At 46.0% G+C, this 16433-nt stretch overlaps 1 protein-coding gene across 1 annotated transcript in view; it reads left to right on the top strand.

The window, feature by feature from the left end:
* The first annotated feature begins 254 nt into the window (after positions 1-254).
* The window catches only part of ADD1 (adducin 1), a 52066-nt gene continuing 35887 nt past the window's right edge, over positions 255-16433 (top strand). The window contains exons 1-2 of the mRNA XM_042782634.1: positions 255-449; positions 2569-2731. Of these exons, the coding sequence (XP_042638568.1) occupies positions 255-449; positions 2569-2731 (358 nt within the window). The remainder of the gene's footprint in view (positions 450-2568; positions 2732-16433) is intronic.

Genomic DNA, 16433 nt, shown 5'->3' on the forward strand with positions numbered 1-16433 from the left:
TGTTCACCTTTTGTTTCCTCGGGAACAGTGGTCAGGACAAAAAGTGCACTGGCAAGCGGCAGCATGGAGCCAGTGGTCTGCCTTGTTCCTGTGAGGCTCCCCGTCACAGCTCCCACTGGGAGCGGCTGGGAGTGGCCTCATGTGGCAGAGGGCATTAGGCTGACGTGCTTGTTTTGTGAAACACTGTTGGGTGTTGATGCAGAAACAGTAACTTCTTTCATTTTGCTTCTGTAGGAGCCTAGAAAGACTGTGCAATGAATGGTGATACTCGGGCTGCCGTGGTGACCTCACCACCACCAACCACGGCCCCTCACAAGGAGAGGTACTTCGACAGGGTGGATGAGAACAATCCAGAATACTTGCGTGAGAGGAACATGGCGCCAGACCTTCGCCAGGACTTCCACATGATGGAGCAGAAGAAGAGGGTGTCCATGATCCTACAGAGTCCAGTAAGAGGCAGCTTCTGCTTTGAGCACACCTTCCTTTTCTTTCTTTCTTTTTAAAATTTTTACTGTGATTTGGGTAAAAGTTGACAAAGCAAATTTGTTTTCCATACAGTGATTCATACACGTTTTGTTTCATGACATCGACTGCGATTCCCCGTAATGCAACAGCTTTCCTCCCACTTCCTCCCTATAGTACCTCTTCCCTGTGTCCTTCCTTCCATGCACTCTTTTCCCCCAAGCTATCTCCCTGTGCAAACACTGCCCTTCTTTTCTCCCATGATTGATCGTTCCAAGGAGTGTATCTACCTGATGTAAATGTTCACCCCATCTGCCTGTTGTTTGTCTGGAAGCCTCAAGAGTGAGTTCAGTTCCAGACCTGAAGGGTAACTAGGGACCATAGTCTCAGGGGTCTCACCAGGCTCTATCAGGCCAAACTTGGTCTTTGTTTCATGATTTTGAGTTTTGTTCCACATTGTTCTCCCACTCTATCCAGGATCTCCTACATAGATCTCCCTCCGAGTGGTTGACAGTGGTAGCCGGGCACCATCTAGTTCTTCTGGTCTCATAGTCATATAGGCTGAGGATAACATGGTGTACCAGTCCCTTGGACTAATTGTTTCTAAATGTCTTTGGTTTTCTTCATTCTTCTTTGGTTTGGACAAGAAGAGACCCATCGTTGCATCTAGATGACCACTTGTAAGCCCAGTCACTACTCACCAAAGTAGGAGGTGGAACAATGTGTAGTACGTTATGCTGTTTGAGCTTGATTTTCCCTGTGACCATGGTCCTAAGCCCACAGGTCCAACTACTCGCTCCCTCTGGAGCCGGCTATGGCCAAGAAGTGACTACAACCTTGTCCATTGTCAGCTCTACTATACACCTGGTCCCTCCTTTTCTGGTATGTCAGGTCCCGTGTTCTGTTGGGGTCTGATCCCCTCATCTGAACATAGGAGGTCAGTGCCATGTACATAGCAGGCCGCTCCTGTCCAGTCAGTTCCCACTCCTGGTGACCTGTGTGTGTTAGAGCACAGCTGTGCTCCGTGGGAGTCCCAGAGGTAGGGTGCCAGGCCTGTGTTCAGAGACACTCCTAGGGGGGCTTGAACTGCCACCCGCTCAGTTGCCAGGAGGGTTAAGTGCCCCACTCAGGGACTCTGTCATCCCAGCGTGATGTTTCTGCTTCATTTTGGATTTGATAAACGATCAATTCCTAGGATTTCTTTCTTTTTTTTTTTTTAATTAGGATTTGGGTAAAGATTTACAGAGTAAATTCACTTTTCATACAGCAGTTCACATATACTTTGTCTCATGTCATTGTAGGATTTCTTTTTTGACTTAAAAAGTAATTTTAAAAAATGTTCATCATTGTAGTAGCTTTTTGTCTTTTTCTGTGTTCAGCTATGTCTGGTCTGGTCTGGTCCCTGCTGTCGAGTTGGATCCGACTCATAGCTACCTTTCCTTGGGTTTCCGAGGCAGTACCACTAGGGAAATAGATCGCCCAGTCTTCCTTCCGGGTTTAGCTATGTACTTCAGAGGAAAAAAAAAAACCAAAAACAAACTCACTGCCATTGAGTCGGCCCCGACTCATAGCGACCTCTCCTTGGGTTTCTGAGGCAGGACCACCACAGAAGTAGATTGCCCAACCTTCCTTCCAAGGAATGGCTGGGGGTTTGAACCGCCAGCTATGTACTTTTATAAAAACTGGTTCTCTTCATTACTTTTTCCACTCAGTACATCAAGAGCCATTTTATGTCTTCCAAGTTGTATCTACATTACATGCTTAATTTTAGGGATGTTTCATTGTATTTAAACAGACCTTATTTAATCAGCCCTTTATTGGTGGAAAGGTAGCCTGTTAGCCGCTTTCCCGGTTCATCAGCAGTGCTGGCAAGAACGTCTTTATAAATAAATCTGGAGACAGCCCTGATTATTTCCTTAGAATAGATTTCTAGGGCTAGAACATGAAGCTTCTATTCCTGTTAGAATAGCTGCCTTTCCAGAAGAGAACCTGTAGCACACAGTGTATGAACGTCAGTGTCCCTTTCCAGCACTGGATGCAGACAGACAACAGAGACGTTGGTGCAGAAGGAAATGCTGTCTCACGGTTTTGATTTGCCGTTTTCAGGCTTTCTGTGAAGAGCTGGAGTCAATGATACAGGAGCAGTTTAAGAAGGGGAAGAATCCCACAGGCCTGCTGGCCTTACAGCAGATCGCAGACTTCATGACCACCAACGTCCCGAACGTCTACCCAGCTGCTCCGCAAGGAGGGATGGCTGCCTTGAACATGAGTGAGTCGCTCCCGACTTTCTGTGTGTGCTTGTGACTGTCCAGGCTAAATTTCTTGAAGGTTCCTCATGTGTAACATGGCCATAGAGTCACATAACACACAGAATCGAGTACTTTGAAAATTCATGTGTGTGAATCATAGGAAGATAACGACGGACACCTGAGAATGTTGTGAATGTCAAGGCTCCTGTTGGACAAGCCAGTGAGACTTTTCTTCCCAGGCCAGTGGTGGAGTCTCTCTGACCTCTCAGACCCTTTCTGAACCGGAACAGCATAAGCAGAAGTGATGCTCGTAGGGATCACGTTCCTTTCACCTGAGCTCATTGTAGCCAGACCGACATTTCTTACCTCCCTCCCTCCCTGCCCCTTGCAGTCTCCCAAGTGACAGAAATTCCCAAAGAAAGCCAGAGACAGAACGTCAGTGAGGGAGGGACAGTGAGCAGAGAATGGTTAGCCGTGCAAAGTGGAGCTCTACCTGCACTGTTTATCTGTGCGTGTCAGAGAGGGTGGACCCAGGGCCACTGGGCATTAGCTCGTCTGGCCACTGTGTATCGTGCCCTTGATCACTTTCTGATGGTTCTGTTTGGATCAGCTTCTTGTTGACCGCAGAAGGTATCGGTGTTCTGGTTCCCTGGTGCCACTCTGACAGAAATATACCACAAATGGGACGGCCTTAACAAACAGGAGTTTATTCTTACAATTTGGAGTCTTTAAGTCCAAGTTCAAGTGCCAAGCTCTAGGGGCTGGGTAAAAGCCCCTCAAGCTTGGGGTCCAGCTCTGCCTCTTGCTCTCAGCCCACTGGAGCTAGAGGCGTTTCTTCACTCAGACAGCTGCTGGCTGCTGAGGCTGAGAAACCCTAAGGTTGACAAGTAAAAAAGGCACAGTCCTGATGTTACCAAACCATGCGGTAGGCCATTAACTTAAGTCCGTTGTAAGTCCCAAGGTCGGCAGAACATAGCAGGCTGCTGAGCAACGACACGGCTACATGCAGGGTCCAAGCATGCCATAAGCTAGAGACCATTCTCAAAACATCTCCTTATATGCAGGAAGCAGATCACGTACCCAAAGGCAGCTACTCAGCTGCTCCCAGTAGATTCCACTGTGGGGTTGATTACCCGTCTCATCATGGGGACTACTACACAGCTGCCCAGCCACTCAGCCAGGCCCAGCCAGGTTGACACACAAACATAACCACCATGGTTGGTGTCTGTTAGATGGCCGGGTGTTTGCTGTTCATCTCGCCCACAACTTTCTTACAAGTTGCTTGAGTTCTTCCCCAGACGTGATGCTCCATTAATGATGGGAGACCATGAAGAACCACGTTTAATTTACTGGCTCAGCCTCCACCCTGCAATCCAGTGGCAGCCAGTGAAGTTGTCATACTTTCACGTGGATTTTAAGGCATTTCAGTGTCCTTTAATATGAGTTATGTAATAGAATAACGTATTTTACTTGCATGTTGTTGTCTGATCGGAGGAAAGGGAATGATTGTTGCATTCAGAATGGCCAGTGTCAGCCCGTTTGAGCTCACTGATGCCAAGGATATCTGTCTTTACACATCCCGTTTCATCCCACGTACTGTGTTCAGTCCATGTTCCAACTATTAATGGATCCTTGCAGCAGGTTCTTCTCATTTTGAGTCGTGCCACATCAGCAAATGAAGGTCCCAACAGCTTTAGTCCATCCACGTTATTGAGTAATTCACGTCCTTACTCCAAGCACTCTCCTCCAAGGAGGCAGCCCTCCTCCGTCTTTGTTTTGAGCGCCCCCCAGCGTGAGGCCCCTCTTCCAGCACTGTCACTCTGTCGGACCATGTGCTGCTGCTGCTGTTCAGAAGGTTCTCACTGGCCGGTTTCTTAAGAAGTACATCACCAGGTTTGTGTTCCTAGAGTGTCTTAGTCTGAAGTTCTGCTGAAACCTGTCCACCGTGGGTGACCCTGCTCCAAACTCACTGCCATCGAGTCGGACCTGACATATAGTTACCCCTCCTTGGGTTTCTGGGGTGGTATCACTACGGAAGTATATTGCCCAACCTTCCTTCCGGGGAGTGGCTAGTGGGTTTGAACTGCCAGCCTTCTGATTGGCAGTCAAGTGTGTTAGGCACTGTGCTACCAGAGCTCCCTGGGGTGACCCTGCTGCTGGTATTTGAAATACCAAGGGCTTAGCTTCCAGCATCACAGAAACATGTAAGCCACCACAGTAGGACAGACGGGTGGGGGAAGAAGATGAGAAAGAAACCCGGTTAGTTTTAATTGTATTTAACAGTTTGTTTCTTAAAAATAAATTAAAAACCACATTTTTAACCTTTCTTGTTGTAAAATGTCACACACAATCAGAAAACACCATGGAGCAGGTGATGTCTAGCTTGTGAGTCATGATAAGGCAAGCCCTTTTGTAACCCCAAGCAGGGTGTGAGGGTTTACCAGGCACTTGCCCTGATCCCCTCTGATCCTCTTAGAAGGACCTGCCATCTCATGGCAGAAATCACCCCTTTGCTTTGCTTTTTAGTTTTATCAGCCAAACGTTCCTCTCTAAATATTATGGTTTGGTTTTGTCTGTGTTCTGAATGTCTCTTAAGTCTTTATGGTAGTTAAAACTGTTTGTCAACTTGGCTGGGCCAGGCTGAGTGGTTGGGCAGCTGGGTGTAGTATTCCCCATGATGAGACTGGTCATCCACTCCATGGTGGAATCTACTGTTAGCAGCTGAGGAGCTGCCTTAGGGATGTGGTGTGCATCCTGTATATAAGGAGAAGCCTTGGGGAATGGTCTCTAGCTTACGGCACACTTGAACCCTGCATGTAGCCAAGTTGTTGTTCAACGGCCTGCCATGCTCTGACGACCTTGAGACTTTCAATGGACTTGAATTAATGGCTTGCCGTGTGATTTGGTAACGTCAGGACTGTGCCTTTTTACATGTCAACCTTGCGCTTGTCAGTCTCAGCAGCCAGCAGCTGTCTGAGTGAAGAAAAGCCTCCAGCTTCAGTGGGCTGGGAGCAGGAGGCAGAGCTGACGCCCAAGGTTGAGGGGCTTTCACCCAGCCCCTAGAGCCTGGCACATTGAACTCAGACTTAAAGCCTCCAAACTGTGGAGAATAAACTCCAGTTTGTTAAAGCTATCCCATTTGTGGTATATTCTTGCCAGAGCAGTAATAAGTAACCAAAACAGTCTTCTTTAATCCACAGGATGCCCCTCCATTTCTGTCTCTCTTTGAAACGACATTTGTTTCCATAGTTTGAACATTGCTCTTCCTGTCTCCATGGTGCCATGAGCATGTATTCCCAGTAACTCAGTAGTTGGCTCTAGAGGCTCAATCCAGTGTAGAGTCAATGTTCTGGCAAGATCTGCTTCCTAGTTGGTGCTGTGTTCCTGTCAGGAGCCTTACGACTGATGGTTTCTCTTTGTGTTTTAGTAGCCGCTTATGCTCAATGTGGAGGTCCTGTCAGTTATTACCACTCTTCATCTGTCAGGGAGCCCTGGTGGTACAGTGGGCAAAGCATTTGGCTGCTAACCAAGAAAAGGTTGGTGGGTTCACCAAGCTACTCCATGGGATAAAAAATTCTGAACAGATGTACAGCTTTGGAAACCCTGATTCCTCGCTGCAAGGATCCCAAAGGTCTAGACGGAACGAGCAGCCAGTGGCGTCCTCCTCTACCCTGTAGGGTTGCTGTCTGTGGTGGTGAGCACGTTGCTGTGGTGCTGGAGCGTGTGCCGCTGGTGGTTCAAATACCAGCAGAGTCACCCTAGGGGACAGTGTTCACTGGAGCTTCTGACCGAGAGAGACTAGGAAGAAAGCCTGCTGATTAATTTCCAGAAGTTCTGCGCTCTGGACTCCAGCGTACTGGATGGCTCAGGACTTGGGCAGCGTGTCTTTCTGATGTGCGTAAGGCTGCCAGGATTCAGAGCCGCTTATGGTAACCGACAGCAACAGTGTACTAAGTGTTCCAAGATGGTGGTCTGCCAATCCTGCCCTGCTCTCTTCTTCATTCAGTAGTTGGGAGTATTTTATGAAGAAAAACTTCCCCTCTGCTCTTTAGGAAAGGCAGAATGACTGTTTGGTTCTTCTCCTTCACCGAGGCCCTGGTGGCACAAACAGGTAAGTGCTCAGCTGCTCACTGGACAGTTGGTGGCTTGGGTCCACCCAGCCGTGCCTTGGAGGAAAGGCCTGGTGACCTCCTTCAGGAAAATTGGCCTTTGCAGACCCTGCTCTGACACACAGGTGAGCCAGGAGTCGGGGTCAGCCGTGGAACAGCTGGTTTCTTCTCCTTTATATTCCCAAATGCTAGGTTGGATTTCTGTTATCCTCCTCAGATGACCAAGAATGCTTCCTAGTGTCATTTTGAGTTCACAGATTTAGACATACTTATTGTGCTTGAAGCCATTGCAGTTGTTAGCCTGTTTGATGCTCAGGTTGTCCCACCTTTGGCTCTTCCAGTTGACTCCTGAGGCTGTGTGAGCGGCCCTCACAGTCTTGGACAACTTCCTTGCTGTTCCAGGGTGAGATCCTGCAGGCCCGCCTTGTACGTTTCCTGCCCCAGAGCTGGAATCAGCTGATTCTTGAGGAAACCTTGATTATTTTTGTGGGAAATGCAGTGCATTCTGGGTGCCAGGGATGCTCATTGCCACCGGGTTGCTCCTTCCTTCTAGACCTCTGTGCTGCTTGGAGTAAGTGGGTACTTACACTTTTAAAGACAGACAGCTCGTGAGTGTTCAGAGTCAGAATGACGCAGTTAGTGCTCACCGCCTTCTGTCTGGTGCCCGTCCCCCTTCCTCCACACTGAGATTTCTGGTTCTCGGGGACACTGGGGCTGACAGAAGTAGAGTATTAACGATCACGCACTGCCTGTCCTTCGTGCACACACCTGACAGCATCCCACACAAGACCAGCAACAAGGTGATAACAGGAAACAAATTTTAGAAGCATCGTCCCCACTCTCTGCTCGAGTTGTAGTCAGCAGGCACCGTTTCTCTCCTCAGTGCGCACCTGCTCCCTCCGGGCCTCACAGCAGGTCTCCCTCGTCGTCGTCGTCTGGGTTGTCTGACAACCCTCCTGTCACGCCTTCTCAGGAGCCGACTGGAGACGACCCCTCGAGTGCCTGGCACTGCCTCCCTGTGCTCCCTGTTCGTTCCACTGAGTAGAAAACCCTTGACTCACGCTTCCCTTCTTCCACGCATCCTAAGTACATAATTGGTTTTCGCCTGGCCCAAAGTGTTGTCAGAGCTTTAGGATGCTCCTCCCACATGTGCCTTGCTCTCTTTGCCTGGAGGCTCAGGGTATTACTCTTTTTCTTGAAAGCCCAGCAGTTTTACCCAAACGCGTCTCAGTGTTGCTCACCCGGGACTCCTTTCCTCAGCGGATAGCCTCTCCAGGTCTGTTTTATTGTAGCACCATTTCCTGGACTTGGGGTTTGGAATGTGTTCGTTATTTTGCTTTTGTTTTCTTCTTCAGGGAGTCTGTTGTTGTTGTTGTTGTTGTTGTTATGTGCCGTCTCGTCGGATCTGACTCATCCTCCTTGGGTTTCCAAGGTGGTATCTCCACAGAAGTAGATTGCCCAGCCTTCCCTCGAGGAGTGGCTGGTGGGTTTGAACCGCCAGCCGTCTGGTTAGCAGTCAAGTGCCTTGTTGTTGTGTGCCGTCGAGTCAGACCCGGCACATAGCGCTCCCTCCTTGGGTTTCTGAGGCGGTCATATGCATTTTGGGTTTTCGTTGCCTCTCTTTATCTGTCACTTTCATCAAATCTTTTTTACCTTTTTCTTCATTGCTTTTTGATTTAAAAAATTTTCCTCTTTACTGTCTATTATTGTTAGGTAGTATCTATTGTGTTTATGTACTCTTCTGTAATTTCTTGTTATAGTATTTGTTTTTACAATGATTTTTTCTGTGATTTCTAATTGCTTCTGTGTTCTAACACCTCGGGTCTGAGTTTTTCAGTTCACTTTCGTTTTCATTCACATCTTCTATCATTTTCTTAATTTCTCTTTCGTTTTCTGGGTGTACGGTTGTGCTGTGCTTTTATTATCTGTAGTGAAGTTTTTCTGTTCAGGTTTTTCTTAAAATTGTTGTATGGTTTTGATCATGGTATTTTTCTGCAGAATTCCTTGTCCTGAAGGAGGCGGGTCAGAAGAGCTTTTGACTGCCTTGGCTGTCGAGCGTGCTTCTGCTGCCGTTGTGAAGGGACAGCCTGGCAGCTGATCGAATGAGCTCTGACTCTGCCCCCCGCTTTTATCTCCACCGGACTCTCCTTTTCTCCGCGGTACTGGCTTCTCTAGGAAGGTTCTCATGATGTCCACGTGTTTCTCAGTGTGGGACTTTGTCTCGCAAGAGCATTTTGGTTGTCGTTAGTTTGGGGCTTCGATAGGGATTAAATTGCGAAGGAACCCTGGGAGGTTAAATGGTTAAGTGCTTGGCTGCTGGCCTAAAGGTGCAAGGTTTGAACCCATTCAGCGGCCTCACAGTAGAAAAGACCCAGAGGTCTGCTCTCACGAGGATGACCTCCCAGGAAGCTCTGTGGGGCGACTCTCCTCTGTCCCGCAGGGTCGCAGTGAGTCGGAGGAGAGTTGAGGACACAGAGCAGCCCAGTGTGCAGGGTTCCTGGAGTTCCGCTGCTGTTCTCACATTGACTCGCCAGCTTTCCAGCGAGTTCCTGGTTCTGTTGGGAGTCTTAGGTCTGTCGCGTGGCCCGTGGTGTCCTCCGACCCACATGCTGCTCTCATGCGTTTTTTGTGTGGGGCCACCCCCTTATGTTTCACAGCTGTGAGCAGCCTTTCTGCCTGGTTTTGTTGCAGACATTAGCCTGGAGGTTTGGTTTTACTACCTTATTTGCTCTAGCTAACTGTCGTCATTGTTCAGGAATGAGGATGTGGGAAGGTTTAAAAACTATGTTGCTATAGCTACCATCTTCCCAAAATTCTAAGCATCAGTTACCTAAAATAAAAGATCTGAACAACACAAGGAAGTCTGTTTTCACCATAGCTATTCAGCATTTTATGGGAAGTACTAGCCAGAGCATCAGGCCAGGAAAAGAAATAAAAGACATTCAGAGTGGAGGAATAGGTAAAACTGTGTGCTCTGATATCATGATCTCACTATGCGGAGAATCTGACAGCATCCACCAAAAGTAATGCAGCTAAGAAACAGATTCAGCCAAGTTGCGGCGTCTGAGGGTAATGCCCAGATATCTGTGTTTCTAAACATGACCAGTGGACAGTCTAAAGAGGAAATTGAGACAGTTATTCCATTTATACAAGCATCCAAAAGTATAAAATGCCTAGAAATAAATTTAATCCAGGAAGCAAAAGTCGTATACACTGAAAACTATAAAGCGCTATCAAACACAAAGGATTCCTTAGTACCACATTACTATTACTTATTACTACAGCTATTGTGTGTCATCAGTTCTATTCTGACTCACAGTGACCCTACGGGACAGAGGAGGACTGCCCCATAGGGCTTCCGAGACTGTTATTCTCATGAGAGCAGATGTCTAGATCCTTCCTGCTATGGGGCCGCTGAGTGGGTTCAAACCTTGAACCTTTAGGTCAGCAGCCAAGCACTTAACCATTTAACCTACCAGAGTTCCTTTGCAGTTTAATCCCTACAATTATGAGAATACTTACTGAGATGTTTCAATAAACAGATGCCATGCTGAAGACACTCACTCGTCTTTGCCAAGAGATTTGGAAGACAGCTACCTGGCCAACTGACTGGAAGAGATCCTAAATTGTACCCATTCCAAAGAAAAGAATGTAGAGATTATTGAACAATATCATTAACAATATCATATGCAAATAAAATCTTGCTGAAGATAATTCAAAAATGGTTGCAGCAGTATATTGACAGAGAACTTCCAGAGGTGCAAGCTGGATTGAGAAGAGGAAGTGGAACAAGAGATACCATTGCTGATGTCAGATGGATCTTGGCTGAAAGCAAAGAATACCAGAAAGATGTTTACTTGTGTTGTATTGACTATGCCAAAGCATTCGATTGTGTGGATCATAACAAATTATGGATAACATTGTAAGAGGGAATTCCAGAATACTTAATGGTGCTTATGAGGAACGTGTACACAGACTGGGGAGGCTGATGTTCGAACAGAACAAGGGAATACTGCATGGTTTAAAATCAGGAAGGGAGTGTGTCAGGGTTGTATCCTTTCACCATACTTATTCACTCTGTATGCTGAGCAAATAATTTGAGAAGCTGGACTATATGAAGAAGGACATGGCATCAAGATTGGAGGAAGACTCGTTAACAACCTGCGATATGCAGATGACACAACTTAGCTTGCTGAAAGTGAAGATGACTTGAAGCACTTATTGATGAAGCTGGAAGACTATAGTCTGCAGTATGGATTACATCTCAACACAAATGAAAATCTTCACAACTGGACCAATAAGCAGCATCATGATAAATGGAGAAAAGATTGAAGTTGTCAAAGATTTCATATCACTTGGTTCCACAATCAACACCAATGGAAGCAGCAGTCAGGACATCAGATGATGTATTGCATTGGGCAAATCTGCTAAAAAACACCTTTTTCAACTGCTGAAGAGTAAAATGTCTCTTTGAAGACTAAGGTGCGCCTCACCCAAGCCATGGTATTTTCAGTCGCCTCATATGCATGTGAGAGCTGGACAGTGAATACGGAGGATCAAGGAAGAATTGATTCTTTTGAGTTGTGGTGTTAGCAAAAAAGACTCAAAGTACCACGGACTGCTAGAAAAATGAACAAATCTGTCCTGAAAGAAGTGCAGCTGGAATGTTCCTTGGAAGCGAGAATGGCCAGACTTTTTCTCACATACTTTGTTCATGTTGTCAGAAGGGACCATTCCCTGGAGAAAGATATCATGCCTGGTAAGGCCAGGCCCCCGGTAGGCGTGCATGCAGCTTGGGGCTGCATTCACTTGGGACGGCTTTAATTTAAGGCTGGGCCCAGGTAGGTGGGCGCAGGGCTCGGGGCTGCTTTATTTTAAGGCCGACCCCAGGTAGGTGGGCTCAGAGCGGTTAGGAACAACTAAGGGAGATGAACTTTTCTGTCAGTTTGTCGTCCTGTGGTGGCTTATGTGTTGCTGTGAGGCTGGAGGCTTTGCCACTTTGTTGCAAAATGCCAACAGGGTTACCCACGGTGGATGGGTTTCAGTGGAGCTTCCAGGCTAAGACAGACTTGGAAGGAGAAAGAGGCCATCCACTTCTCAAACAATTGGCCAGTAAAAACCTTATGAATAGCACTGAAGCACGGTGTGATATATTACTGGAAAACTTTATGAATAGCCCTGAAACATTGTCTGATAATAGTGCCGTAAGATGAGCCCATCAGGTCAGAAACCAAACAGACCTGAACTCACTGCTGTTGAGTCAGATCTGGCTCATAGCGACCCCTCCTTGGGTTTCCGAGGCGGTATCACTACGGAGGTAGATTGCCCAACCTTCCTTCCAAGGAGTGGCTGATGGGTTTGAACCACCAGCCTTCTGGTTAGCAGTCAGATGCCTTAGGCACTGTGCTCCCGGAACTTCTACCAAAGCCAAAGATGAGAAAAATGAAGATTTCTACCAACTTCTGCAGTCTGAAATTGACCAAACATGCAATCAAGATGTGTTGATTACCACTGATAACTGCAATGCAAAAGTTAGAAACGAAGAGTTACTGGTAGTTGGAAAATATGGCCTTGATGATAGAAATAATGCTAGAGATCGCATGTTAGAATTTTGCAAGACCAACGACTTACTAATTGCAAATACCTTTTTGCAACAACTTGTTATTTTGCCATCAAGTTGGCCCTGACTTATAGCGACCCCTCCTCGGGTTTCTGAGGTGGTATCACTACAGAAGTGGATTGCCCAGCCTTCCTTCCGAGGGGTTGCTAGTGGGTTTGAACTGCCAGCCTTCTGGTTAGCAGTTAAGTGCCTTAGGCACTATGCTACCAGAGCTCCTTTGCAACAACATAAGTGACAGCTATACATGTGGGCTTCACCAGATGGAATACACAGGAATCACATCAGCTACATCTATGGCAAGAGGTTATGGAGAAGTTCAGTATCTTTGGCCAAAACGAGGCCAGGAGCTGATTGTGGAACAGACCATCAACTGCTCATATGCACATTCAAGTGGAAGTTGAAGTTGAAGACAGTTAAAACAAGTCCAGGAGAACCAAAATATGACCTTGGTACTATCCCTTCTGAATTAGAGACCATCTAAAGAATAGATTTGATGCACTGAACACCAGTGACTGAAAACCAGAGGAATTGTGGGATGACCTGAAGAACATCATCCAAGAAAGCAGAAGGTCATTAAAAAGACAGGAAAGGAAGAAAAGACCAAAATAGATGCCAGAAGAGACTCTGAAGCTTGCCCTTGAGTGGAGAGAAGCTAAAGCAAATGGAGGAAATGACAAGATAAAGGAGCTGAACAGAAGATTTCAAGGAGCAGCTGGAGAAGACAAAGCCAGTTATTATAATGAAATGTGCAAAGACCTGGAGTTAGAGAACCAAAAGGGAGGAACACTTGCTCAGCATTTCTCAAACTGAAAGAACTGAGGAAGATATTTAAGCTTTGTGTTACAATATTGAAAGATTCTATGGGCAAAATATTGAATGATGCAGGAGCATCAAAAGAAGATGGAAGGAATACACAGAGTCACTGTACCTAAAAGAATTGGTTATATTTGTTCATTTCAGGAGGTGGCTTATGATCAAGAACCAGTGATACTGAAGGAAGAAGTTGAAGCTGCACTGAAGGAATTGGCAAAGAACATGTCTCCAAGAGTTGATGGAATACCCATTGAGATGTTTCAATAAACAGATGCTGTGCTGGAGGCACTCACTTGGCTGTGCCAAGAGATATGGAAGACAACTACCTGGCCAACTGACTAGAAGAGATCCACATTTGTACCCATTCCAAAGAAAGGTGATTCCACAGAATGTGGAAATTATCGAACACTATCATTAATATCACATGCAAGTAAAGTCTTACTGAAGATAATTCAAAAACTGTATATTGACAGAACTTCCAGACATGCCAGCTGGATTGAGAAGAGGACGTGGAATGAGGGAAATCATTGCTGACGTCAGATGGATCTTAGCTGAGAGCAAAGCATACCAGAAGGATGTTCACTTGTGTTTTATTGACTGTGCAAAGGCATTTGATTGTGTGGATTATAACAAGTTGTGGATAACATTGAGAAGAAGGGGAATTCCAGAACACTTGATTACTCATGAGGAACCTGTATATCGACTGGGAGGTTGTTGTTCGGACAAAACAAGGGGATACTGCATGGTTTAAAATCAAGAAGGCAGTGTGTCAGGGTTGTATCCTTTCACCATACTTATTCAATATGTATGCTGAGCAAATAATCCGAGAAGCTGAACTATATGAAGAAAAATGTGGCATCATGATTTGAGGAAGCTCATTAATGAACTGCGATATGCAGATGACACAACTTTGCTTGCTGAAAGTGAGGATGACTTGAAGTGCTTATTGATAAAGATTAGGACTACAATCTGTAGTATGGATAACACTTGAATATAACCAAAAAAAAAAAAAAAAAAAAAACCCCAACTGCTGTCAAGTCATTTTCGACTCATAGCAACCCCTCCTTGGGTTTCTGAGGTGGTATCTCTATAGAAGTACATTGTCCAGTCTTCCCCCGAGGAGAGGCTGGTGTGTTTGAACCGCCAGCCTTCTGGTTAGCAGTCAGGTGCCTTAGGCACTATCGTACCAGAGCTCCCACTTCAATATAAAGAAAACAAAAATCCTCGCAACTGGTCCAATAAACAGCTTCATGATGGTTGGAGAAAAGATTAAAGTTGTCAAGGACTTCATATTACTTGATTCTACACTCAACACCAGTGGAAGCAGCAGTCAAGACATCAAATGACATATTGCATTGGGCAAATCTGCTGCAAAAGAGCTTTCAAGTGATGAAGAGCAAAAATTTCTCTTTGAAGACTAGGGTGCACCTAACTCAAGCCATGGTGTTTTCATTTGCCTCTAATGCACGTGAGAGCTGGATAATGAATAAGGGAGACAGAAGAAGAGTTAGTGCTTTTGAGTTGGTGTGTTGGCGAAGAATGCTAAGAGTAAGTACCATGCGCTGCTAAAAAGAGTAACAAATCTGTCCTGGAAGAAGTAGAGCCAGGATGCTCCTTGGAAGTGAGAATGGCCAGACTTCGTCTCACCTGCTTTGTCATGTCGTCAGAAGGAATCATTCCCTGGGGAGGGATATCATGCTTGGTAAAGTAAAGGGTCAACAAAAAACGGGAAGGCCCTCTACGAGATGGATTGACACTGGCTGCAACAGTGGGCTCAGGTGTAGTAAATATCAGGCTGGCACAGGACCAGGCATGGTATCGTTCTTTTGTACATGGGGCTGCTAGGAGCCAGAGCTGACTCACAGCACCTAACAGCAACAACAACACAGCTATTATACTATTCAAGGGGCTCTGCTGTCATGCTGCCTAAGGCATTTGACTGTTAACCAGAAGGTTGGCGGTTCCAACCCACCAGCCACTCCATGGAAGGAAGACTGGGCATTCTACTTCTGTAAAGATTTACTGTCTCAGAAACACAAAGGGGGTCACTATGAATTGGAATACTCTATGGCACTGAGGTTTTTTTTCTCTTCTTTTTTGTTTTTTTTTTGGACTCTCCAAAGTGCTCTGAAGTCACTGAGTCCCTATCAGAATCCCAGTGGCCTTTTGTGCAGTAGTGGAAATGCTGTCCCTCAAATTGATACAGAATTGCCAGAGGCCTGGAATAGCCAAAACAGTATTGAAAAACAAGAACAAAGTTGGAGAACTCACACTTCCCAATTTCAAAAATTCATTAAAAGCGACAGTAATCAACGCATTGTGGTACTGGGATAAGGATAGACATAGAGACCAATGGCCTGGAATTGAGGGTCTAGACATAAACGCAAACATCTGTGGCTAATTGATTTTCAACAAGGATGAAAATCCAGTCCATGGGGAAAAATATTCTCTTCAGTGGAAGGTGCTGGGGCAATTGGATAATCACATGCCAAAAAGCAAAGTTGGACCCTACGTCATTCCATGTGCAGAAAGTAACTCAAAATGGATCAACAGCTTAAATATAAGAGCTAATACTATTATGAGAAAACCTCGGGGTAAAGAGTTCATTGATATTGACCTCAGAGAAGGCCATGGGTTCTTAGATTTGACACCAAAAGCATCAACAACAAAAGAAAAATAGAAATAAATTGGACTTAAAAAAACTGTTTTTATACACTGGGTTGTTTTCAGCCATGAAAAGGACTGACGGCCTGATATGTGCTACGACCTGGATGAGCCTCACAAACATCCCACCGAGTGAAAGCAGCCGGACACAAGCGGTCCCGTGGGGCTCCTTTGACGTGAAACACCCAGACAGGAAATCCGGACAGGAGACGATGAATGCCCAGGCGTTGGGCCGGGGAATGGGTATTCTTCTGAGGGGATGAGAAGGTTTCGAGACTGGGGTGGGGGTGGCTGCACAGCATTGTGAATGTACTGAACGCCCTGAAATGGGCACTTTAAACTGATTTGTTGTCATTTAATTCAGCTCTCTTTAAAAAATAAATAATATCTGCAGCAGAAGATGGACATCCGCCAAACAGAACTGTGATTGTGGGCGTTTCGTAGTCTCAGCGTTTTCCCATGTGTTTGAGATTCTTGAAAATTAAAAAGGAAAGCTGCCAGTCTGGCAGTGTGTGA

The sequence above is a fragment of the Orycteropus afer genome, unplaced genomic scaffold, assembly GCF_000298275.1.
Source record: "Orycteropus afer afer isolate SDZICR_OR568_19922 unplaced genomic scaffold, OryAfe1.0 scaffold00398, whole genome shotgun sequence".
Taxonomy (NCBI): domain Eukaryota; kingdom Metazoa; phylum Chordata; class Mammalia; order Tubulidentata; family Orycteropodidae; genus Orycteropus; species Orycteropus afer.